The 25,464-nt window shown below is 38.9% G+C and overlaps 1 protein-coding gene across 2 annotated transcripts; it reads right to left on the bottom strand.

Moving 5' to 3' along the window:
- Positions 1 to 218: 218 nt before the first annotated feature.
- Positions 219 to 24,059, bottom strand: LOC139937362 (cytoplasmic aconitate hydratase-like). Of its 2 annotated transcripts, XM_071932473.1 has the most exons (19): positions 23,942 to 24,059; positions 22,239 to 22,334; positions 21,058 to 21,226; positions 17,894 to 18,031; positions 16,999 to 17,181; positions 12,962 to 13,031; positions 11,534 to 11,717; positions 10,951 to 11,090; positions 10,253 to 10,424; positions 9,395 to 9,495; positions 8,672 to 8,948; positions 7,928 to 8,063; positions 7,620 to 7,704; positions 6,342 to 6,498; positions 5,859 to 5,983; positions 5,163 to 5,267; positions 3,570 to 3,983; positions 2,923 to 3,108; positions 219 to 2,229 (listed from the first exon to the last, which is right to left on the bottom strand). In XM_071932473.1, exons 1-19 carry the CDS (start codon positions 23,958 to 23,960, stop codon positions 2,113 to 2,115), a joined length of 2,874 nt encoding a protein of 957 aa, XP_071788574.1. In that variant the 5' UTR covers positions 23,961 to 24,059; the 3' UTR covers positions 219 to 2,112. The 2 variants fall into 2 exon arrangements, with proteins under 2 accessions (XP_071788574.1, XP_071788575.1); XM_071932474.1 differs by lacking the exon at positions 16,999 to 17,181.
- Between the last annotated feature and the right edge of the window lie 1,405 nt (positions 24,060 to 25,464).

The raw sequence follows: 25,464 nt of genomic DNA, 5'->3' as shown, positions 1-25,464 counted from the left end.
GTTTTGTTGGTAAGCAGTGTGCAACAGCAAATTCTATTTTTTTTTTTTTTCAACAAAAAAACTCGGCAGCATTTGTATTGTCCAGTTCCTGAACAATTTGATCAAGGCTAGATAGAGTAAGCACAAATGGTAGGGAAGTGGATGAGCGACCGAGAAACACTGGAAAAATAAACACCTACATTAAACCAACAATAAGAACAATCTATTATACAAAATAATAAATTTCCCAAGACCTTGGCCAAATTTATTCCATCCATCTAAAACTGTCCCATCAAGACGTTGCACTTTGATCATAAAAATCTACTTTAAAAAGACATAATATTTTGTGTTAATTAACCCAATAAAATAAAAGATAATCTGCAACATGGGAAGAGTTTTTGGTCTGCCCTTATAAAGGAAAGTATGGGGTTTATTGTGGAACATATTTACTACAAAAATGTCAAAGTTTTACCACATTTGAAGCTTACAGTTAAGGGCAAATAAATTTAAATGAACTTGTTATAATTCTGATTTACATACAGAAAAGAAAATGTTAACATAAATTGCTAAGTTCAAAACCATACAACAAAACTATATGGTAGAATTAGTTTAGGATGCAACAATTGTATATCAATTCTGATTCTGTGAAAGAAACCATTTCAATTGATAAGAAGGAGGAAATGAACTTACGGGGAAGGTAGGTGGACCTAGACTTTGGCAGTGTCCGAATTGGCAGCTACAAACAAGGCTACGGCTAGATTTCCGCGTCATCATGCGTTGGAGTGTAGGATGCCCTTAACAACAGTTCAGCTATAGAAGAAGCTACCAATTCAGATACGGCCTTAGTAGGTAAATCAAATAGTATGTTCAATCAAGGATCACAGTTAATAATATTAATAATAATGATAATAATCCAAGCACTTAAATATAGCTTTCTGATCTTATGGAGGTTACCTTTGGGCTTGGAAATTTTAAGCTGCAATGGTTAACAAACTGTTTTCATACTAACAGAATGTTTGATTGAGAAAGTGATACCGTTTCTGAGTTCTGGTACCGGATAGAACTTATGTACTTGAAGCGAGACTATTAATATTAACCATGATAGCTTCGTTCTTCTGATTTAAATGCAAGGCTGCAGGTCCCGTGTTGTGTAACGAACGTAAAAGAACCTATGACACTTATTGTTAAAAGAAGGGGGTTGCTCAAGCATTTCTGTCATGACTGTTTGCAGTTTGTGCCCCATCACATTGTAAACCTCTTACAAGGGCCCAATTTCATAGAGCTGTTTAAACACAAAAAGCAGCTAAGCATAAACTTTGCCTACCAGATTAAGGTTACCAGCCAAAATATCATGTCATACATGTATGTACAATTTGCGACTGGTTTCCTGCTCATTTCTGCTTAGTAGAAAGCAATATTTTCTGCTTAAGCAGCTCTATGAAATTGGGCCCTGGTGCATAAATTAAAACACAGATCCGCACACTGACACACACAAGGCAATCCTCCTCAGGTTTTGAAATAACACGTAATTGGAGATTAATCTCAATTCATGTTGACAACAATTATACTTAATTGATCAGAAAACAATCAAACTAATATAAATGTCACACACAAGTCAGTTCCAATTTTGCCTTTGGCCAATTTGGTTTGCCTTTGGCCAATTTGGCCAAGCTATACATGTATTTGGCTGTCGGTAGTTAAGACACTGTCGCAAGAAGGTGGTATGACCAGGACTTGAATTGCAGAGGCCATGGACTCTCTGCTACCCCTGGTCTTGACCGTGATAACCCTTCAAAAGTTTCCTATAGAAAGTTTCCCATGGAAGTGCCCTTTACAAAATATAACTAGCCTTGCCCTGGCTAAGATAAAATTCCAGGCCTGCGTCACATTGTTAAAAATGTCCTTTGTTTTGTTTTCTCAGGAACGATACTGTAACATGCTTCAAATGTACACTAATGATTTAAACATCAGATTAACAAAGTTACTGTTATGTAGTTGGTGAAACTGATTGACTGGTTTGTTAACATGTAGTTGGTGCTACATGATCACTTTGTAATACTTTCACAACAACAGTTACTGTTTTTAGGTAGTTGAAGATATTGCATCATCTACACTCTTAATAATGGAGTGGAATTATTTGGGTAGTTTCTGACGGATCATGTAGTTGAGGATGCCCCCGTGGCGGAAGTAGGTCAGCTCAACGTCGGTGTCGAACCTTAGAGTCGCCTCAAAGGAGCGGCCATCGTCAAGCTGACGAAGAAAAAAAAATATTACAATATATTTTACAAATTTGTTTATTGTGATAAGCAGTTAAATTTAGTGGAGGTGTGAAATCTAGCGGCAAAGCCAGGATTTGTTCACTCGGGGGGAGGGGGGGGGGGGGGGGCAGGCATCAATTTCCAGTAGGGAGGAAACACAGAGGTGATGTTTTTCCTTTTTTCTTTAGGGAACTAAGTGTTAAGATTTATCTGAAAATTTGTGTTATGGGGAACTGAAAAAAGGGGGAATGCCGCAAGAGCGAACCCTACATGTACATGTATCATGGTGTAACGTTTCAAAGACCCTTCAGCCTGTGCAAAAAACAATTTTGCTGATTTTTACTGATTTCTGAAGGAAACAAATCTGAAATCATACAGTAAGAGAATCATGTCTGAATATGCGAGATTAATTTTTTTTTTCACACATTGAATCTTAGGACCAAAAATGGCGAGACTTGCACACACAAAAAATTACAAAACCTCAGAATAAAATGGGTGAAAATCAGGGAAAAATCATACATGTTTGAGGGGATTCCAAAAATTGTGGCAATAAAGGAGTAGGTCTCAGACTTCAAAAACAAAGCTCCACATATTTTGCAGGAAAAAATACTTGGCCATTTGATAGGTCCCCTAAAGTGTGATAAAGCACTATATAAGAACCCAGAATTATTATTATTATTCCTACCTTGACCGTTGCCTTCTGTCCAGGCTTGAGATCTTGTGGAAGCTCGATGCAGTACTTCTCTTTACCGGTCAGTCCCAGCGTCGTGGCAGTCTGGCCTTCCAGATACTGGAGGGGTATGATTCCCATTCCTACCAGGTTACTACGATGAATTCGCTCATAGCTCTCAGCAATGACGGCACGGACTCCCTGAGGACCAGACAAATAAAAATCAATTACCTCATTATCAGGATTTGAAACTTTGCATGGTGGTGGGAGTATAATCAGCTATGATTTGCGGTCACACCATGTGTAAGTGTCTTTTGAGTAGTTTTGGTTGTGAGAATGCCAGTGTTTGATACACTTCAAGACAAATTTTTGTCAAACTCAAAAACCATTTAAAGCGATCCCATGATCTTTACGGTTTTGAGCAAAGAACTTTTAGTTCGTTCATTGCTGAATTTAGTTGACATTAAATAAAAAAAGCCTTCAATGTGACATGTAGACTGTTGCAGAGACTCCTATTTGGAATGTACAATTCTGTTTTTGTTTGATACCTGATAGTGTTTTTGGTTTTCTTAAGACTAAGGAGAAGTACAACTTCAGTTGGATTATAGAAGTATCAGAGTTTTTCAAGGTGATACATTGCTTTTCCTTTTCTAATTTCTCACCAGCATCCAGGGTCCCTTGGCCGCCCAGTCACGTGACGATCCGGACCCATAGTCCTTGCCGGCCAGTATGATCAACACTCTACCCTCTGCCTTGTAGCGTTCAGCAGCGTCGAATATATCCATCGTGGTCCCTGTAGGAATGTGTACTGTCTTGGGTCCCGCCTTGCCAACAAACTTATTCACCAGGCGGATGTTGGCGAACGTGCCCCGTGCCATGACAGAGTCGTTGCCCCTCCGGCTACCGTAGGAGTTGAACTCTCGGGGTGTGAGCCCCCTGGAGGCGAGGTAGCGTGCAGCGGGGCTGGTACGGGCGATACTGCCGGCGGGTGAGATGTGATCGGTGGTGACTGAGTCACCAAGATTCAGGAGAACGTGGGCTTCTTTGATTCCGGTGATTGGCGGTAGCTCCTTGGTCTGTGTAACAAGAATTAAACAATTAATAAATATCCTTTAATTGTTTTTAAAGTCACTTCATAAACAATCACTCCACTAACTGTAGTGTTTTCCCTAAAAATATACAGCTGGAATCATTACATTTAAAACTTACAATGTAATAAATAAATTAAACCCTCCTTCGAAAGTGTAAGTAAGGCCGTGTCCGAAACCACGACTTCGGCTACAGCTACGTCTAGATCAGCGCGTCTACTAGTGTTGAAGAATAGGCAGACACGCGCGATCTAGCCGTAGCTGTAGCCAAAGTCGCCCTTTCGGACACGGCCTAAAGTTAAGTCTGTCCTGAGCCAATATGGCTCATTAGACCTGTGTTTATATCACCGGCTCATTTGCATCAAACGACTAAGAGTATTTCTATTCCCCCTGGAAAGCATGGCAGTCCATTGTACATGTAGGTTATTCCCAACTGGTACCCATTTGTACTCCTGGGTGGAGAGAAGGACACGAATGTCACTACTGAACAAGCCAGGATTCAAACCCAATAAATGTACGCTTTCAAAATTATAGATCTGAGTCCATATTGGAGCCTACGCCCAAGCCAGGGTTTCAAGAAGGAGCCCCAAATATCAGCTAAGAATATTCAAGTTTAGCTAAAGGGAAAGAAATCCAATCTTACCAAGTCAGCAAAGAATAAGTTCAACAATTGAAAACTTACACAACGCACCTCTGCACAAATGCACGTCTACCGTTTCAACCATTTTGACAGTTAATTACTTCGAGTACCTTTTGGCTCCCAAAATGGCAGACAGGATAGGCATGTGTAAAGGCTTGGTCACACAGGCCCTGATAACGAGAACGATATGAGAACAATGCACGCTCGCGATTGGTTGAAATGCTCCACGCAGAATACGCCTACACTCATTCAACCAATCGAGGGCGTGCATTTTTATTGTTATCGTTCTCGTCATCGGGGCCTGTGTAACCGGGTCTTTAGTGCGTTGCGCCTTGTACAAGTAGTCAATAAGGGAAAGAAATTCAATCTTACCATATCAGCAAAGAAGTGGTTCAGTAATTGACCACTTGCACAACGCGTAATTGCTACCGTTTCCACAAAATTCCTTTTTGTACATTTTGAATACCAGAATGGTGGACATTGCACATTGTTCAGGGGATCACTAAAAGAAAGAAATCCAATCTTACCATATCAGCAAAGAATGGCGGTGATTGGATGTATGTTGACTTGGAATCCCATGGGTAGAGCATGCTCTCTGGTGCATCCAGGCTGTTCCAACTCTTATTGCCTTTCTGTAAGATGAATAAAGTCAGTGAAGGATAACACACAAAAAATCTCTTTTTAATAGTGTTGGTTCTGAAAAGAACCGGTGGTTGACAACCTCACTGAAAACCTCACCTAATTATTTTGCCACCGTACAAAGTTTCAAATCCTAGATACAACCTTGACAAGAAAAACAAATAAAGAAAATAAATTCAGCTTTTGTGAAATCACTAAAACTAGGTGCTCAGGCTCCTGATCTATCAAAATGTCGTCTTGCCCTTACATGTTGTCTTGCCCTTAAATACATTGTTTTTGCGTCAAGGTCAAATTGACGCTTTTTCTGAAATTGTTGTTGTTGTCCAGCAGCAACTGTTGCTCCGGACCGCTCAGTTGCCTGCCGGCACTCCCTCTGTATTTCCTAAGGTGTTGTCTTATTTTGTACCCGTGTGTTTTAATTTCACAATGGTCATACTTTCGTTGGTTTTCTCTGATCAACAGCCGTTATGCTTGCTTGCTTGAAATCTTGCTGGTAAAGCTTGATATAATTCTTGTAAAGCTTGAAATCTTGCGAACAAAGCTTGGAATTTTGCGAACAAAACTTGAAATCTGTCAATACTTACAGCAATCTTAGCGTACACCTCTTTGAACATTCCAGGAATAACATACTGTCTCTCTACTTCCTGAATCTCACTACGGCTTGGCCAGATGTCACGTAGGAAGATATCCTTACCCTCGGAGTTAGTTCCTGCAGGGAAAAAAATAAATCATTCCTCTTCTGGTTAATCGATAATCAGAACAAAAACTCCTTTGCTGAATGATGATGAAAAGGCAAAATTTAATTGCACTGTGAATGTTTTTATTTAAGAAGTCAAAGCACTCGAAAGTCTCCACTTGTTCATGATGTTTCACCAAAGGGCCGGCAACAAGTCACTCCAAGTGTGTTTTACTTTTTCTCATTATTTTCTGCAACTTCGATGTCAAACTGAGCCAAATTTTCACAGGTTTGTTATTTTATGCGTTTGTTGGGATATACAAAATGAGGACACTGGTCTTTGACAATTACCAAAAGTATACCCTGCCTTTAAGGTCAAACCCTTATATACCTAAAGGTGTAGATTCAAAGTCAAAGCTGACGGTGCCTGCCAGGGCGTACGCTATAACCAGTAGAGGAGAGGCCAAGTAGTTGGCTCTGGTCAGGGGATGAATCCTTCCTTCAAAGTTCCGATTACCGGAGAGAACACCACAGGCAACAAGGTCACCCTGAAATTTAAAAAAAAAAGTTTAAAAAAATCATATTTCATTCCACTATGTGTTGAGGGGTGGATTTCACAAAGATAGTCCTCACTTAGGACTAGTCCTAGGCAATGCTAAGAGATAGGACCGGTCCTAAGTTAGGATGAGTTACTGGTCCTAACTTAGGACCAGTCCTATCTTTTAGCATTGCCTAGGAATAGTCCTAAGTTAGGATTACCTTTGTGAAATCCACCCCAGTTGTTATTGGCATGATTTATAGCATGCGCTTTCTCCAGAAGACGATCAGAGCATATTGATCGAAATGTCGAAATGAAACCAACGGTTCTTTTCAGAACCATCCCAACTCGTTAGAAATACAGTAGTCATTACATGGTGTTACCACAAACCTTTCCATATCGTATTTCCACCATGCAAAGTTTCAAATCCTACTTATATAAAGCTAATGTTGACGGTATCCCTTTTCGGTCAATATCTTTGTGCATGGGTGCCAGACAGAAACAGGGAGACAGCCAACATTAGGGCTTCATGGCTTAAATCAACCTCGTTCCCAGAGGTGTTCGATCTCGCCTCGCCATTTTTTCCCAGCATGCCTTGCTCGATCATAACCCCTTGAAGTGTGACTTTAAAGTATCCAAATATACTGGATATTACAATTAGTCCTGTGGATGATATGTTCTGTGGGCGTTAGTTGCGCACGGGCTGGATGCGCTGTATGTAAAGTTGTACAATACATACAGTGTATATGTACATCTTTATGACACACGCATTTCGGCATATAGAGCTTTTTGAGGACGCACAGCGTTTCATATTTTGCACGTATATGAAAGCCAATCAAAGACACGGATCGGAGTTTCCCTCCCAGGGGTTAGAGACGTACGCAGAGCTAGCGAGTGATACAGCGCGCTGCCCATGGTAGCGAGGTTGGGCTTAAATTGGTATTGTGCCTGCATGTTAATTAGAAGGTCGTATGTTCAAATCTCACTCAAATATGTTTTCATTGTTTAAACCCAAATTAATTAAATAGTAACAATCAAGGCAGAACACTGATGATTCTTTTTTCCAATATAAATTTGAATGGTCTGCAATTTTCTCCAACAGTACATGTAGGTACAGAAGACAACACTTACTTTTTCAATAGCTTGAGATACAGGTTCCGGCAGAGGTCCGCTGTTTCCTATACAAGTCATGCAGCCATATCCAACAATATCAAACCTGAAACGAAAAGTACAATTTGTTTATTTATTTTTTAAATAGAAAAGTATTGAAAGTTGAAATATAATTATAATATTTTATACATATTTTTTTATTTATTTTTTAGTGGGGCTTGAATAACATTGGTAACACACCCACTTACCGAAAAGGATGCAAGGTTTCTGAGTTTTGGTGCAATTTTTTTTTTTTATATAAAGAAGCTTTTCTGTTTCTATTTCCTTACCCAAGTTTCTCTAGATATGGTATAACTCCACTCTCCTGTAGGTAATATGTGACCACACCACTCCCTGGACTCAAGCTGGTCTTAATGTAGGATGGTACCATCAGTCCAGCTTCAACGGCTTTCTTGGCAAGAAGACCTAAGCAAAAACAAACATGTTTTAGATTGTTTTACCACATTGGTGTACTCAAAGCAAAAGGCATTGTCACGGTGTTGATGAAACAATGATAAAGTCGTGGACAAAATTGTGTTTGTTCGGCCCGGTAGTTTTATTCACACTCAGCGAGGAGCAGGTGAACTATAGAACAACAAATAATGAAATAGATAATTAATATATAAATACATAAATTAAATTACTCAATAATCAAATCAAAGATATAAGCAGGGTGTTTAAATAAACCACGCAATCAGATGTTTGCGGAAAGATTGAATAAAATGCAATCGATGGCTTCCGGAAAGATTATACAGACAATCTTTAAGGACAGATGGTTACTCCATTTGTTAATCAAGGATATTCCAATGAGCAAGTTATTGTATAATAATAACAAATGTTTTTTATAAAGAGCCAAAATCCGCCAAAAAAGATACTCAAGGCACTATACAGATGCAAAGATGTAAACAATAAGCCAAAAAAATGTGCCAGAGTACAATGCCTGTAATACACAACTCTGTGGGTACAGTGCCATATCCGCTACTCAAATCGTCCTTGAGTTTGATTAAAGAGAATCAAATTGAAAAGTAGCTCACCAGCTCCCAGCATGACCGATGGATTACTGGTGTTCGTACAGCTCGTTATAGCAGCAATCACCACAGACCCATGTCTAAGATTGTACTCCTCCTCATCCATCTGGAAAGGCACCATCGTCCCCTGAACCTCCTGGGGGATATCAAAGCCCTTGAAGGATACTTTGTTGTCCAGACAACTCTGGAAGTCTGCCTTCATGTCGGTGACAAGGATCTTGTCGTGGGGGCGCTTCGGCCCGCTTATGCAGGAGCGTACGGTGCTCAAGTCCAGCTCCACAATCTGTGAACAAGGATAGGAAAGTAAAATTTTGTGAGCTCTTTGAAGAAAATATTATTTGTTTTTGACACTTACACCGATGTGAATTCAGCACTGTATTCTTGATACTTTCCTATGGAAAAAAATCAATATGCAAATCATTCGGGTTGAATTGAACCCCCAACCTTTGCATTGCTACAGCAGATGTAGACCGCTAGACCAGCATTTTTAGCCTGAGAGCCAGAGGCAGTTCGAATCCTTGGCAGGTTTAATAGATGTTATTTTTTCCATCAGGGAAAAAGAATATCATTTGGTTCTTACCCTTACACCGATGTGTATAAAGCACTGTATACTCAGTACTTTTCTGAGTTCAGTGAAAAAAATCCACAAGCAAATCACTCTGATGGGACTTGCACTGCAGAGCCATGACCATTGCGCCAAAGCATTCTCCATGTTCTATGGACACATACCTCAGAGAATACAGGATCTTGGTCAGCATTGTTGAAATCTCGAAACATCTCGTTGGCCTTGAGGTACGTCTCGATGTAACTAATCTTCTTCTCATCTCGACCTGCATGGTAAACAGGATTACTTTATAATGTTATTTTGGGTTTACCATAATAGCAATTTTTTTGTTTATTTATTATTGATTATTTTATTTCTCTCCACAAATTCAATTAAACTACAAACAAAAGAGAAACAGGACAAGACCAGTTTGGTCGTCTTGCCTTTAATAAATTCAATGCCTTTGTCTCAAAAGAATGATGTTCAACTGTTGAGTTTGAGGTCTCACAAATATCTTTCAATCCTGCTGAGTATCACCCATATAACAGAAGAGATAAAACTTCTCTTTGTTTTCCGCACAAACACAAAGGTTTAGATGATTAAACTATGTTCTCATTTTGATTCTAGTCTCTTCTCATTTTAATTCCGGTAAATAAAATCCCGGTCCAGTCAAGATTCTGAACTACAAGTCTTGCAGCCTTGTCGATATTTTCCCAAGTGTAATTTAACAAAGTTTGAAAATGTGTGGTGGTCTGAAAGAGAGGAAATTCTTCCAGTGGTGGTGGTTGGGGAATCCTGAGTGCCGGTCGGGCTTTCTGTTGGCATAACCCTGCCGCCTTCTACAGTCAGGGGTCGATTTCACAAAGAGTTAGGACTCGTCTTATCTCGAGTTAGGACGAGTAACTCGTCTTAACTTAGGATTAATCTTAAGGTCTGCATGCTACAGTGCAGGGTTGGGACTCGTCCCAAGTCCTAAGATTGGTCTTAAGTTAGGAAGAGTTTTGTGAAATTGACGGCCGATCTTATAAACTATTTGACTGTACCTGTCTGCCTGAGGTATGTAATACTGATATCATCCACAGGGAAGAAGCCCACGGTAGCACCGTATTCTGGACACATATTAGCAATAGTAGCACGGTCAGCTATCGAGAGCTGAGCTACACCAGGCCCGAAGAACTCAACAAACTTGCCCACAACACCAACTTGTCTCAAATGCTGTTAAATAAAAAAAGACAGGATATTGTACGACCAGGCATGATATTTGGTGCTTGGAAAAAAAGAGGAAAATAATGTTTGAGCACAAGGGGCTGACCTACTTGTCCAAAAGGTGTATGGTTTAATATGTTGTTGTTGTTGTTTTTTTGTTTTTTTGTTTTTTTTATTATATTGCTTTTAATTGTCCGTAACATCCTTAAATATTTTACGTAATTTTTATATCAAGATTTTATCATGTGATTTTATGGTTACTTTTAACATGTTAGTTTGTTCGCAGGGCCCAAATGGAAACCAGTTTTTTACTGATTTGGCTCACCCTGTTTTTTAGGCTATTTAATCACCATTTTGCTAATTTTTCAAAAGCAAAAAAAATCCGAAATCAGACTTAAGTCTCATACTTCAAACATTAGCCCCTCATACCTTGCAGGGAAATGACTGAATGTTGAAGCACCTTGAGTGTCACTGAGTGACAGATATGAGCGCTATGTAAGACGCCACTATTATTATTACTTGATAAACTTCATACCTTAGTGATAGTTAAGACGACATCTGTAGAGGTAGCCAGGGAGTCCATCTTGCCACTCAGCTTGTAGCCAACTACCTTAGGTAGCACCATACTAATGGATTGATTTAACATGACTGCTTCAGCCTCAATGCCACCAACACCTGAAAGTTTAATCAATCAAAGACATGGTCACAAAATCAGGGTAAGAAAGGGACAGCTAGTATTATCTGTATAGTCTTCTAATGCCATATTTAAGTTTCATTTCATTTACTAATTCTGGTTGTGAAGCCTAGGACTCTGAAGTAACATAGTTTTTGAGAAAGAGTTTTGCAAAGTTTGGGATTACTGGTGTTTCTCAATTACCAACAGGTCCTGCCACCGATTTCACAAAACTCTTCCTAACTTGGAATTAATCTTAAGACATACTGTACATCTAGGACGAGTCCCAACCCTGCACAGTAGCATGCAGACCTTAAGATTAATCCTAAGGTAGGGCGAGTTACTCGTCCAAACTCAAGATAAGATTAATCTTAGCGTTTGTGAAACCAACGGCAGTGTCTTAAATGCAGACAACATTATAAGTTTTGCAATAAACAACACTTACCCCAGCCTAGGATACCAAGCCCGTTGATCATAGTGGTGTGGGAGTCCGTGCCCACCAGACTGTCCGGGTACATCATACCGTCTGATTTGAAGACTACACGGCCGAGATACTCCAGATTGACCTGGTGGACTATTCCAGATCCAGGGGGGACAATCAGCATGTTTTGCAGCGCCTTAGCACCCCACTAAAAAATTAAAAAGATCAAATTTTTAGTGGGGTTGTTTCAGAGGAATCACTTGGTCATTGTTGCATGGACCCTAAGCACCAGTGTTCATTGGGCCCTTTGATTGGAACCGGTGCTCTATAAACTCTAGGCCCTCAGCTCCTGTGCTCAGTAGGCCCTAGTATTTTTAGATTAACTATTTCTTTGATGGATCTGTACATTATAAAAACACCAAAATAATGTGCACCAATTCAAATCAACCCAAAATTCCACCTTCCCCACAACCCCCTCCAACCCCACACCCAAACAAACAACCCGTGGTCAAACTTCAATGTCCAGCTTACAACAAAACGCTACACATTTAGCGCAGAATAACCAAGGTAGGCAGAAACATAGAATATTCAGGTTCCTACACTATCAATCGATTCACCTCAGTAATATATTATTAGCATTTAATCGTACTTTGCAGAGTTTTTACACCACAGCTGGTCGTGTTCTAAAAAACAGATTTTAATCATTAATGTATATTTCTGATTTTAATTCAATCGTGCTGTTTTTTATCTTTCGTATTTCGCCTGTATATTGTAATACTTTTCATAAATACTTTTATTATATATCCGATGTATTTTTGTATAAAATGGTAAATTTATAGGGTTGTTTTTTATATAAAATATTTTTAGACACCCAAAACCAAAACGCATTTCACTGTGCAAATATTTTGTTTTTTTTCACAAGTGACAACAACACATTATTCATATTCTTATTCACATTTTTTATCAAAATTGTTGAGATATAGAATTATCTGTTGTAAACTGCTGACTAATGGAAAGAACCAATGGTATAAATGCACAATAAATAGTTAATAACCTGACAATTCGACCCTGCCCGGGTCTTTCTAATAGGTTAAATGTCAATACAGTACACACCCATACTGGTGTGACAGAAGAAGTCAAGTGGAAATACTGAATCCATAACACCAGTATACTTGTTCATGTGTGTCACATTTTGAAGGACCTTGCTGAGGGTCGAAAGGTCAGGCCATTAGCTATTTGCTTTCAAATTTATATTGAAGCAAAGCAAATACTAAAAGAAAATGTAGTGTGCTTAGTTCATCCAAAATTATTATTAAGTTTACGTACATCGATGCGACTGGCTTACCACTAATTTTTTGCTCAGCAAGATATTTGCTCAGCATTTTTTGTTTCTTGACAGCTTTATAACAGTAAATTAGAAACAAATCCTGCTGATATGAAATGTATTTTTACCTTAAGGAACAGGAATCGCTCTTTATTTCTCTGGAACTCAATCTCTTGATTCTTCTGCAGAGCATCAGAGCTGAAATGATAAAATTAATCAAATTGATAGAACAGGAAGTTTAAGGGCATGTCTTCTGGCAGCTACATCTACGGCTATGTGTATTGCTACATCATCATGCAATGAAGTACATAGAACGTCCTTAAAGGCAGTGGACACTATTGGTAATTACTCAAAATAATTATCATCATAAAACCTTTCTTGGTAACGAGTAATGGGGAAAGGTTGATAGTATAAAACATTGTGAGAAACAGCTCCCTCTGAAGTAACGTACTTTTTGAGAAAGAAGTCATTTTCAAAAAAATGGGTTTCGAGACCTCAGATTTAGAATTTGAGATCTTGAAATCAAGCGTCTGAAAGCACACAACTTCGTGCGACCAGTCTGTTTTTTTCTTACATTATTATCACGCAACTTCGAGGATCGATTGAGCTCATATTTTTACAGGTTTGTTATTTTATGCACATGTTGAGATACACCAACTTTGAAGACTAGTGTTTGACAATTACCAATAGTGTAGTATCTTTTAGAAGCAACACCATTAGCAATAGTTGTAGCCGTAGTTACCAATTCTGATACAGTCTAAGTTGCATTCCTCAACTTGATCGAAATTTTCAGCAATATAAATGCAGAACCTTCAGGCATTTTGAAAAATAGTTGAGACCAAGGCTTGTCCCTTTCACAATGGCATTTTAAGAGAATGAAATCATATTTGCTTGTTTTGCATCAGGCAAGAAATGAATAGCAGAAAAACGGTTCATAATAGGACAAATTTATGATAGGACAAAGACAGCAAACAAACAAAGCCTGGCAGTAATGTCAAGACCTGGCTGGGCCCTATTTCATGGAGATGCTTAACGGCTGATTTTGTGCTTACTGACCAAGTTTCCATTTTATAGCGCTTGTTACCTGTGAATGTGAACTACATGTCCGATTGCAACTTAGCAAATTTGTTCTGCTACAGTAGGCACAAAAGAGTGCATTGGATCGGACGAGTTGGTCTTTGAAAAGCGTTTGTAACCGTTCGTTTTAAAATCAGATGGTTAGAAAGATGTTTTAAAAGTAGAATACAATGATCCTCACAAATTTGCCCTAAAATTGTTTCCTTTTATTTTGCGAACTAACATGGTCGGCCATTCATTGGAGTCGAAAATTTGACTCCCATAAATGGCCGACCGTCTTAGTCGACGAGGTAACAGGAAAACCGAGCAAACTCAAGGCATGTTTGTGTGGATCATTGTATTCTACTTTAACAACATCTTTCCACCCATGCATTTTGTAACAAACGCTTTTGAAAGACCAACACAACCGTTCCATGGCGACGTGTTCCTTTAAGCAGCGCTATAAAATGGTACTGCCCCAAAAATTACTAGTTAATACACGTAGGATTTGAAACTTTGCATGGTGGGGATACGATATGGACAAGTTTGCGGTAACACCATGTAATGATTATCTCTCAATGAGTTGGGGTGGTTCTGAAACCAATGGCTCTTTTCAGAACCACCCCCAACTCATTGAGAGACACATTGTAATCATAATTACATTGTGTTGCCGCAATGTTGTCCATATAGTTAGTACTTATTTGCCCAAGCAATGTTGTCCTGTACTATGTGGCAAGCAGTGCAATAAACATGATAAAATTGACTTGGTTAAGTGGACTTACTTCCTCGTGCGTGGAGTGGCAATGGATTTATATTGGGGAAAAACTGAGGAGCAGGAACTTCACCTTTATGACTTCTCAATTCTACAACCATACATGTAGACTTATAATGTGAAATTTAAATTTTAGGGTATGAATACAACAACTTTAGAGAATTTAAACAGGGATAAGTAACAAAATTCATAAGAAACTCTACTGGTTTCTCTTTTAAATTATTGTTTCAGTCAACATTACAGTGTTCGTAGATTGACCAACACAATGATCAGCTGTGCACTTGGTCAGTTTATCCATGGAACAATCTCCCTTTACACGACAAACAAGCTACTACTATCTCAAGTTTCAAGACTCTTCTTAAAACATTTCTGTTTAATTCGCGTAAATAGCGTATACGTAATTATTCTTTTCTTCCTCTGAGAGCTTAGAGACTTTCTTTAGGCATGTTAGGACGGGGTAGGTGCTACAGAAGTGCAGTTGCTATTATTATTATTATACAATTTACTCTTACCACACCCCCCCCCCCCCATTCCAACAATGGTTCACACTACATGTTATTTTAAAATGCATAATTCATGAAATGGTGCAAACACCATAAGGTCAAGTGACAATTGCAAATAAACATCTGATAGATTATCAGCTGCTGACTGTTATATAAAAGACACAATACAAATACTTTAAAGTTCAGATGAGGATCGTGCAGGTTATTTGCTTGCTGATATACTTTATATCATTTAATCACCGAGGCGACTACATATTTCAGAAGTTATGAAAATTGAATTTTGTTTTTCATTGCACTGATGTCACACACATGGTAAACCGGTTGCTGTCTGCCCAGAGTACATGTACACCATTTTGAAAGAAGTCAGCTTAATTTCATTAAGTGGTGTAGCACAACAATTCACTCAGCACCAAAAAAAAATCATGCTAAGCAGAAACGGGGTAATAGCTAAATAAATAACACTGCTATTATTATCCCTTAAGGTGACCCCTGGATGCCGCTTTACAGGTTGTATATCGTAAACTTGGGTGTGATCCATGGCTTCTGACTGGCTACCCCGAACAAAGAATTTGACAAAATAGGGAGACTGTCATTATCGGACTACCATTTGGTGGAGCCCTGGCACTTTAACCCATAGGTTGTTAATTCAAATCCCGCTCTAGTCAATTTTTCTTTGTTCAACCCCAAATTACTATTATACAGTTTACACTGACGAGGCTGGTTTACAACTCATTTTTTCCTCAGCAAAGAAATGTGCTAAGCAGAATTTTCTGCGTTTAAAACAGCTTTATGAAATTGGTCCCTAGTGAAAATCTATTTTTAACTGTGTATGCATTGTTCACTGCCCAGTAACACAAAGGGAATCAGACTCCAAAAATAGCGCAACTGAAAAGAAAATTATCTTGATTGATGACATCAGCTGACTTGAATCAACATGCAGCAAACGAACAATAACATTCTTTGACACAGATAGCTATTTTACGAAGCAAAGTACGATCAAGCAAACAAACAATGCTGTAAAATCTATATGACCCCCTGCTGAAAATATATTGTCCAGGTATTGTTGTTTCAGACCAAAGTTGACTTGAAGAAAACATAATTGCCCTAAATATTTCAACAAATACTTTTTGCTTGAATTTGATGAACTTGCTGTCACTGTTCCCCAAACCACAGTTGGCTTTATGCAAAATCATATTTGAGTCAAACATCTGGTACTAAACAGGCCTGGAATATCATCTTTGAGGGGGCAAGGCCATTTTCTTTTTGAAAAGGGCGCTTCCATTTGAAAATCTTAAAGGCTATGGGAAACTTCTGAGGGGGCACCAAGACCAAGACCAGGGGCAACATAGGCCATGACAGGCCTGTATGCTTCGTTTTTGAAAGGGCAAGGGCACCAAGGCATTTTCTCTTTGGCAAAGGGCACCCTATGAGGAAATTGTTAATTTCTACTTGAGCATTTCAAGGGCACCAAGGCAATAGCAAGGGGCAACGGAGGCAATCGCCTCCGTTGCTTCCATGAAGTATCAGGCCTGCCATGACCTATGTGAATAGGGCGCTTATAAAACATTTTGAGAAAAAAACACGGTTGAACATTTTTTAAATTTTTTTTTAATTAACCTGTGTACCAAAGGGTTTAGGGAACAAACATTCACCTTTAACATGAAAGCTACATACTACAAGCTTCATGTGCAAAAGAAAGAAAAACAGACAACAAAAGCAAGGCCAGCAAGCGCATACAAAATCTAAAAATTCCCCTACTTGAAAATTCTGCCAATATAAAAAACAAATGAAATAAATATTTGATAGAAGTGGTACAAAATATTCCCCCACTAACCAATCGGTCGGTAATTGGTGAAAGGGACAAGCCTGGTCTAGAACAGGTAGCCGGAAGCCAGGCTCAACCCGCCCGCACGCCTGACACGGACCTAAAACACCACCCTGGGTGCCTGAAGGGATCTGGGCCCCTGGCAGCACCCCTCCACCGGGGTTAGGGGTAATGGGGTCTATTGTACAAGCCCTGTGTTCAAATAAACAAACAGTACGTGTTACAGAAATAGAGAAATTAGTGAAAGGAAAGGATAAGGGAAGGTACAATGTTAATGGGGTTTTTCTTAAGCAGTTTTGTACTTTACTTGACTGATCATATTTGTTGTATTCAAAATAATATTTTGTTTTCTTGCAAGGTAGGGTCATAGATTGGTAAATACACAAACAATTATTGGCCATGAAATCTTACTTGGTAAGAAGTGCCTGTAGCTGTTGGAACTATTTTGAGATAGTCCCTTCAAAAAAAATATAGTTCAGACAAATGTTCACCCCAAAACTATCTGAGAAACGATTCATGTGTAAAAAAAATTAATTCTCAGATATTTTGAGGGTTTGTTTGCGAATGATGCGGCCAAAGATGCTGTAGGTACATTGTACATGTACATGAACCTGCTATTACTGGATTCTAACGTTTTTATCATTAATGGATTTGACGTTCCTCTGAAAGAACTGTGGAACAGTTTCTTGACGTTTTCTCAGCAATCAGGCAACACTGTAAGCAGCTGAAACTTTCACATGTGACTTTTATCAAGTGTATCTTTCCTAATAATTATGCCTATAAATCAGCATTGCGATGACAAAATTCAATCTACGACCCTCCCTTTAAAAACTGATGTCCTGTAGGTCTATGGTAAAAATGATACAATCGACAACACGGTATGGTGGGTCAGTTATCCACAAACCTTCTGGATATGTCCACTTGCACTGAATGGTCAATCACTAGGTCAGCTGGGCACACTGGATTGATTGTTTCGGGGTCACCGCCGAGCCGTTTCACTGCATCACGCATTGCCGCAAAGTCCACTACAGCTGGAACACCCCTATTGGTAGAATGGAATAAATATGACTGGTTAAATCAGGTGACAATTGTTGTTACAAAATTACCCTAGTACATCTTGTTGTTGCATTCCTGACCACAGCAGTGGTCAGAAAAATTATGTCCGAATTCCTTTTGCCTAGCACAAAGCTAGCATGATTTGCATCTTGCAATCAGGGAGATTTTGTACAAACAGTCACAGAAATATTTAGAAATTTACATTTGTCATAATAGAATAAAGGTTTCCATAATCAACATTTGTTCACTCGGACATGGAAACAATTGGTTAAAAGGTCAAGGAACTTTCTGCAAAATCAGGAAGAGTTGGCAGCTAGCTCTGCCAGCAATGTAGATAGCCACTGTAGACCTGGACTGTCTTAAAGTCCCAGTCTCACTGCAGCGATAACGAGAACGATAACGACGCAAAGAGAACGCATTACATTGGTTGAATGAGCGTGTGCGTATTCTGCGTGGAGCAACTCGACCAATAAAGTGCGTTTTCTTTGCGTCGTGATCGTTATCAGTTTCGCCATTGCTGCAGTGGGACCGGGCCTTTAGTCATCCTTTAACGCTTTTTAGATAATAGAGAGCATTTTACAATTGATTCAAAATATTCTACCGTACTGTGATAAACTTTTAGAAATCATGATTTAAATTCATCTCCATTCTTTGGTTTCCGAAAAACATCTGCGAAATTCTCACATTTTGTAGGCCTAGGCCTATTGTGAAATGTAATACAGAGTCGAAAACATTCATTTGTTTTTTTTTAGGGGGGGGATCAACAAGACCCTGGTGCTTGTAGCTCAAAATATTTACTGGAACAAAAATATTCTACCGTACTGTGATAAACTTTTAGAAATCATGATTTAAATTCATCTCCATTCTTTGGTTTCCGAAAAACATCTGCGAAATTCTCACATTTTGTAGGCCTAGGCCTATTGTGAAATGTAATATAGAGTCGAAAACATTCATTTGGTTTTTTTTAGGGGGGGGGGATCAACAAGACCCTGGTGCTTGTAGCTCAAAATATTTACTGGAACAAAAAAAACTTTACAAGGCTAGATTGAGAAAACCTATTGACACACAATGAACTCTGTTTATTTGAACAAGGTTAGTGTACTTTGATACTCTGTATCTAAGATAAATAGTCTATAATTGAACATTTTTCTATTTTCATTGTTATTTTTTAATTACACAGTGCGCATGATTGTTCAACAGAAACAGAAAAACAGAGACCACATGACTAGATTTGTCCACTAAACTCACTGGCCACCAGGCTTATATATGGACATGTGTTCACTGGCCTGGTGCTGAAATCACAGGCGTCGCTCAGGCCTGTGGTCCACCTTTATTTTTGCGTCCTGTAGTTGTAACGTGTTATTGTCTGTCAGGCAATTTAACTAACAAACTCAAAAAGATGTTTCTCAAAATAATATAATATCCTTCTGCTATGGTTTTCCTTAATGGCACTGGATACGTTTGTTAATTGTCAAAGACCAGTATTCGTTCTCACTTGGTGTATCCAAAGCATTAAAATAACAAATATGTGGAAATTTTGCCCCAATTGGTCATCGAAGTTTGCAAGAGAATATAATGAAAGACACCATTGTAACACAATGCCAAAGCCTGAAGTCTTTTATTATTTGAGTGGAAATTACATGTACCTCCTCTCAAAAGCTACGTTACTTCAGAGGGAGCCATTCTCACAATGCTGTACTATCAACAGCTCTCTATTACTTGTTACCAAGTAAAAAAATTTGCTAAGTGTCCAGCCATCAATTTCACCAAACTCTTCCTAACTTAGGATTAATCTTAGGACTTAAGACGAGTCCCAACCCTGCACTGTGGCGTGCAGATCTTAAGATTAATCCTAAGTTAGGGCGAGTCTCGAGATAGGATTAATCCTAGCGTTTCGTGAAATCGGCTGCAAGGATCGATTTCACAAATAGTTAGGACTAGTCCTATGAGATATTAAAAACGCCTGGCTAGTCTTAAGTTTGGACGAGTATTCACTTCCTAACTCGGGATAAGACTAGTCTTAACTCTTTGTGAAATCCACCCCAGGACACATTGAACTCATCCTTAGTTAGGACGGGTTACTTAGTCCTAACTCGAGGAGATAGGATTAATCCTAGCGTTTCGTGAAATCGGCTGCTGTGCCTTTATTAAATAAATACCACAACAAAAAGCCTCAAAAGACCACATGAATAATTTGTGCACGTGTTCCACTACCAGCATTTTCCAATCTTTCATTTCCAGTCAAATTTCCAGTCAATTTACTAAACCTGCATAGTTGGTCCTCACACACATTCTGTGGTCTAACCATTTCCGTTGTTCAAGTTCAAGTACTGTGTTCTGGTACCAGCAACAAACTGTTTTACACAAATACAAATTGATGGCTTATCTTTCAATTAATGACTCAGGGCCAACTTGGTGCCATTGGGTAATTTTTTATAGAGAAACGTGTCGTTTCTCTATAAAAAATTATATAAAAAAAAATTAAAAACTTATAAGGGTTACTGGATATCTAATTATTTAGCATTTTCCAATCAGAAACGACTATATAAACCTAACACGATCAAATAAGAAGTTATAAAACTTTGCAAAATGTCATTTTAGATCAGAAATCTTGAAATTCCTGAAAAATATGTTTATACCATACAGTCATAAAAACCAGCAAAAAATACAAATGAAAGCAAAAACGTTAAGGGGATAGTAAGTGGAACCTACGGCAGTATTAATTCTTAGGCCTATCTTTTTTTTTTTTTTTTTGGGGGGGGGGGGAGTTTGTTCATGTAGTATCATTATTTTCAGCTGTGTTAACACCCCAAAATTGGAGGCAATTGAAATGTTCCATGGGAATTTTAAAGTGTCCCCACAGAGCATTGCCCTTGCCCTTTCAAGAATGAAAACTTCTTAGATAGAAAACGGGTAAATGGAACTTACTATACAACTAACCACAAGCATAGCTCTGTTAAAAAAAGTTTTAAAAATGCAGTCAGCATTCTATAAAAGGTGGACTTTACTCACGTGAAATCTTGCAAGATGACGCGAGATGGTTTGAACGGCACCTCAACGCCTTTGTTCTGGTTCTCCTGCCAGTTCATTATATTCTCCACATCCTTCTCATAGATGTGGAAGTTGTCGCAATTTCTGATCGCCGACTCCAAGAGGACACGGACTGAGAATGGGAGCCGACCTGCCGAGAGAAAAAGGTCAAATAGGGTCAGCATCATTATGGTCAGGTGAGGTTGGCAAAAGCACCATGTGTGTTTAATCTCTTTCAGTTCATGTTGGTTCTGACAAAGATTATAGGGCGCCGAAGGCGCAAGATGCGGAACTGACGCTTTATCTATTGCTGGAACGTGAAATACGCATGGGCGCCATTTCAGCAAGTGAATGCTTTTTTTCCCATTGATAGGAATGGTCATTGTACGCACTGAACTGCACTGATCTATTGTTGTATCAAAAGACTTACTTGCCGAAATGGCGTCCAGTGGGATTTCACATTTCAGCCCGAGTGCGCGTCTTGAGCCTACGGCGCTCTATAATCTTTGGTTCTGATCAAAAACGGGCTAGTTCAGTGTTCGAAAGAATCTATCATTTAAAATATTAACTAGTGAATAGAGTGACGGACAAGTGAAATGACAAGCCAAATTGTCCCATTGGCTAGTCATTACACACAAACGAGGGCAAACTCTGAGAATGACTCTTAAATCAATGCTTTCTGCTCTCCTACCGGCCAGGCTTCGAATTGATGATACCCAAGCCTACATCCGTAAGGACTGTGAAAGGGGTAACCCTGTTTCAGACCTAGAAGTAGTGGCCCACACCTTGAAGTGGCCTTCAGGCCTTATGGTCAGGCGACTTGCATTAAAAACAAAATGCTACAGAGTAGCTGACAAAGTGAAAGCAACTTTCAAACAACTATACTGAAAAATGTCATGAAAACTACAGATTAATGGGTAATATCTGATGTCCAAAACCAACTGATGCGGCCATTGAATGTTATTCGGGTAATATAAATGAGATTAGTAGCTTCTTACAGAGAATTTTTTCTAACTATTTTCCTTCCTCGAAAACAGACATGTCTTCATATCTAGGACTCTGTAACTATACAGAACAGAGAAAGAGTCCTACATTAGGGTTAACATACTGATAAGCCATAAAATATCTTGGAAATTTTTGGGGGAAAATGAAGAGAATCTCACCATATCTTTCGTCTTTGAGTGCCAGCAGATTGAAGTACTGCACGTCCTCATCGTCAACTCGTATAGTTTCCTTTAGTCGGGAAAACATGTTTACTTCTGGAAAAAAATCAAATAAATAAAATATTATTTTTAAGATGATTACAATGACAACTGTTGTGTGGGAGCCTTTGATGTAGCGTTTTTGTTAAATGTACAACGTATCTGGCATGGAATTTCATCTAGGAAACTTTTTAAGGGGGCACAAAGGCCAAGACCAGGGCAATTGTCTGACAGCCAGAATTTTGAGTAAAATTTACGACATTAGTACTTTGCCTTTTCTTTCTTTTGCGCTGGTCGGCATTTAAAACATTAAGAGGTGGTAATTTCCGACGGGTGCCAACCAGCGTAGCTAGTTACAACCCTAGTTGGGACCAATTCCAATTGGGACGGAAACAACGTGGCCTATTTAATTAGAACTTATGGGTATCTAAAGAGTGATGTCATGAATAATTAAAGTAGAAATCAATTTATAAGGCAAGTATTTAAGTGTAAATTTTCGTGGTGCTCTGTTTTCAATTTGTGACTGCTGGCGGCCGAAGATGTGGGAGTACAATGTACCAGTGTCACCTTGTGACCTCGCTTAATGTGAATGTATCTGACGCTCTTGATAAAATCGGTTTTTCTTTGCTTTTCACAAAAAACGTAGACACTGACTGTACTGCTTATTCAGCCGTGACTAAAACCTGGTTCAATCATACTGCCTGGCTGTGAGCCCCGAATGCTTTGTACGCAGCGAAATTTGACATCACAGCTCTGCTTTCCCGGTAAATGTTTCAGAACTTAGAAATTTGACATCACAGCTCTACCTTCTCAGTAAATAATTCAGAACTTAGAAGAAACTTTGAGTTGCCGCCGGGAAGTATCAACAGCTTCTGAAAACAGGGCTTAATTAAGTCTTAACAATACTTAATATAGGCCTATCTTTGTATTTCAAATTTCGCCTTTAATTGAACCTGTTTAGCTTTTACAAAAAATCATTAAAATCAAAGGGAAACATTAGGCCTATATCATGCCACCACTTTTTCATTTGTTGAGAAAAAATTTCTATGGTAAACTTCCTCTATTATTTATTAATTATTAGAATTTCGATTCCTTTTGGTAAAAACATGGAGCAATACCAAAAACTAAAAACTAATTAGTAAATTTATTTATTGTTTTTTGATTACCATGGACATGGATGGGGGGATGGACAAAAATAGTGAAAGGAAGGAGGACAACTTTCAGAATTTATAATTAGAATTTTTTAGATAGAATTTAGATAGATGTTTTACTTTTTTATTTCATGAATAAATAATAACGAATGAACAAGTGCGTTGCAGTGTACATTTATTTACATATCTTTGGCCAAAAGTTATGGCATAAAATGGCTCTGAGCTACTTTACAACATTACAAAAACAGTCAAAATATTGCAGAGTCATGTGATTGTTTTGGGTTCGTCATCTCACTAAAAATAACAAACAAGTTCAACTCACTGCAATGATGCAATGCACTTTAAACTGCATAGACTACTGTGTCTTATTATTGTTTTTCTAACTGAACATGAACGTGACACACTTGGTTGTTCCATGGAGGTAAAATTGTTCCAACCAAAACTTGGAAATTGTTACAAGGAAAACAAAAGGGAACAGTTTTGGTCGTTAATCTACAAAAAACTGCAATTTACCTTCGACTTTCGACGCCATTCCGTGATGCTAAAACGTCACGTAGCCAACTTTAATGTTTGTATGCGAAATAAATTTCAACACACACACACAGCTAGTTGTTCTCGATCTGGGACCCACCACACAGAGTGAGCCTAACATTCAATTGACTGTCAACGACCGTCACGCACACTTGTAATTAATTGGGGGATTCAAAAGAGGGCGCTATCAGAAGAATTTTGTGCACAGTTTGCCATAATTATAGTTGCGGGGTCGAATATCCTGCCACACCGGGAAACACGGGGGAAATTAATACCATTTTATTTATCTCTTAACCATTAGGGTCATTTAAACGACGCAAGTAGTTGTTATAGCGCCGTAGTGGCAGGAGATTCTGTTCCCCGAAAAATCTACCCCCCCCCTCCGCCTCCACCCCAGCCGCCAAACGGTGAAGGAGAACCGCAGACATGTCTGTGAGGTGAACAGTGTACAGCATTCTTCTGATAGCGCCCTCTTTTGAGTCCTCATCCTCCAGCCCATCCGGAATATTTTTCTGCACTCGAAACTGCCACTGTCGTAAAAGTGCTTTTTCAAAATGGGGAATTTATTTCTTTTAAATCGATTAAAAAGGAGGGTCTATGAAAACAAATCAAGACCATGTTTAAGGACAGCAGTTCTATAATACAGAAAAAAAAATGCTTCTCTGGGACAAGTTTCGACGCAATGGTTCGCATTGTCACCTGGGTTGGCGATGCAACAGGAAGCAGACTTCGAGTCCCGGGCTGGGAAGCTGTGGGATTCGGCAGCAGAACGCATTGGTTGGGTAGCTCTACGTCCCCCCTGATGGATCAAGAGAATGATGGTGATGATGATGATTGTCACGTTGAAAAGGCGCTGGGGACGAACGAAGTTGAAACTGTGCCGTTGCTGACGTCTAACAGTGAGGGCAGCAACACCCAGCAATGGTGCACCACACTAAAATCCCAGGCGACGCTAAAAAATAATGCTAATAAATAAAAACAATCCAACTCCAACAGAAACCTCCATGACGTGGGACAGTATTCGCATTAAGTTTTGAAATAACCCTCTCTTAAAAGTGCGGTCAGTGAACTCTGAAAGAGTTCGATTTTAAAGGCAGTGGACACTGTTGGTAGTTACTAAACAATTGATTATTAGATAGCATAAAACCTAACCTGGTAACGAATAATGGGGGGAGATGTGTAGTGTAAAACCTCGTGAGAAAGGACTATTACTGACCTGACATAGTTTTCGAGACAGAAGTAACTTTCTACGAATTTGATTTCAATACCTCAGATTTAGATTTTGAGGTCTCGAAATCAGGTAGATGGCAGCACACGACTTCGTGTATTCCTCCATGGTGTAACAAGGGTGTTTTTTCTTTTTTTTTAAATTATTATTGAAGCTCAAATTTCACAGGCTTGTTATTGTATGCATTTGTTGAGATACACCAAGTGAGAATCCTGGTCTTTGACAAAAAAATACCAAAAGTGTGAAGTGTCTGTAACAATAACAATTATGCAAAGTG

This window comes from Asterias amurensis, chromosome 5, assembly GCF_032118995.1.
Source record: "Asterias amurensis chromosome 5, ASM3211899v1".
Taxonomy (NCBI): Eukaryota; Metazoa; Echinodermata; class Asteroidea; order Forcipulatida; family Asteriidae; genus Asterias; species Asterias amurensis.
Note: the sequence above shows the minus strand (reverse complement) of the source record. Positions and strands in the feature narration are given on the sequence as shown.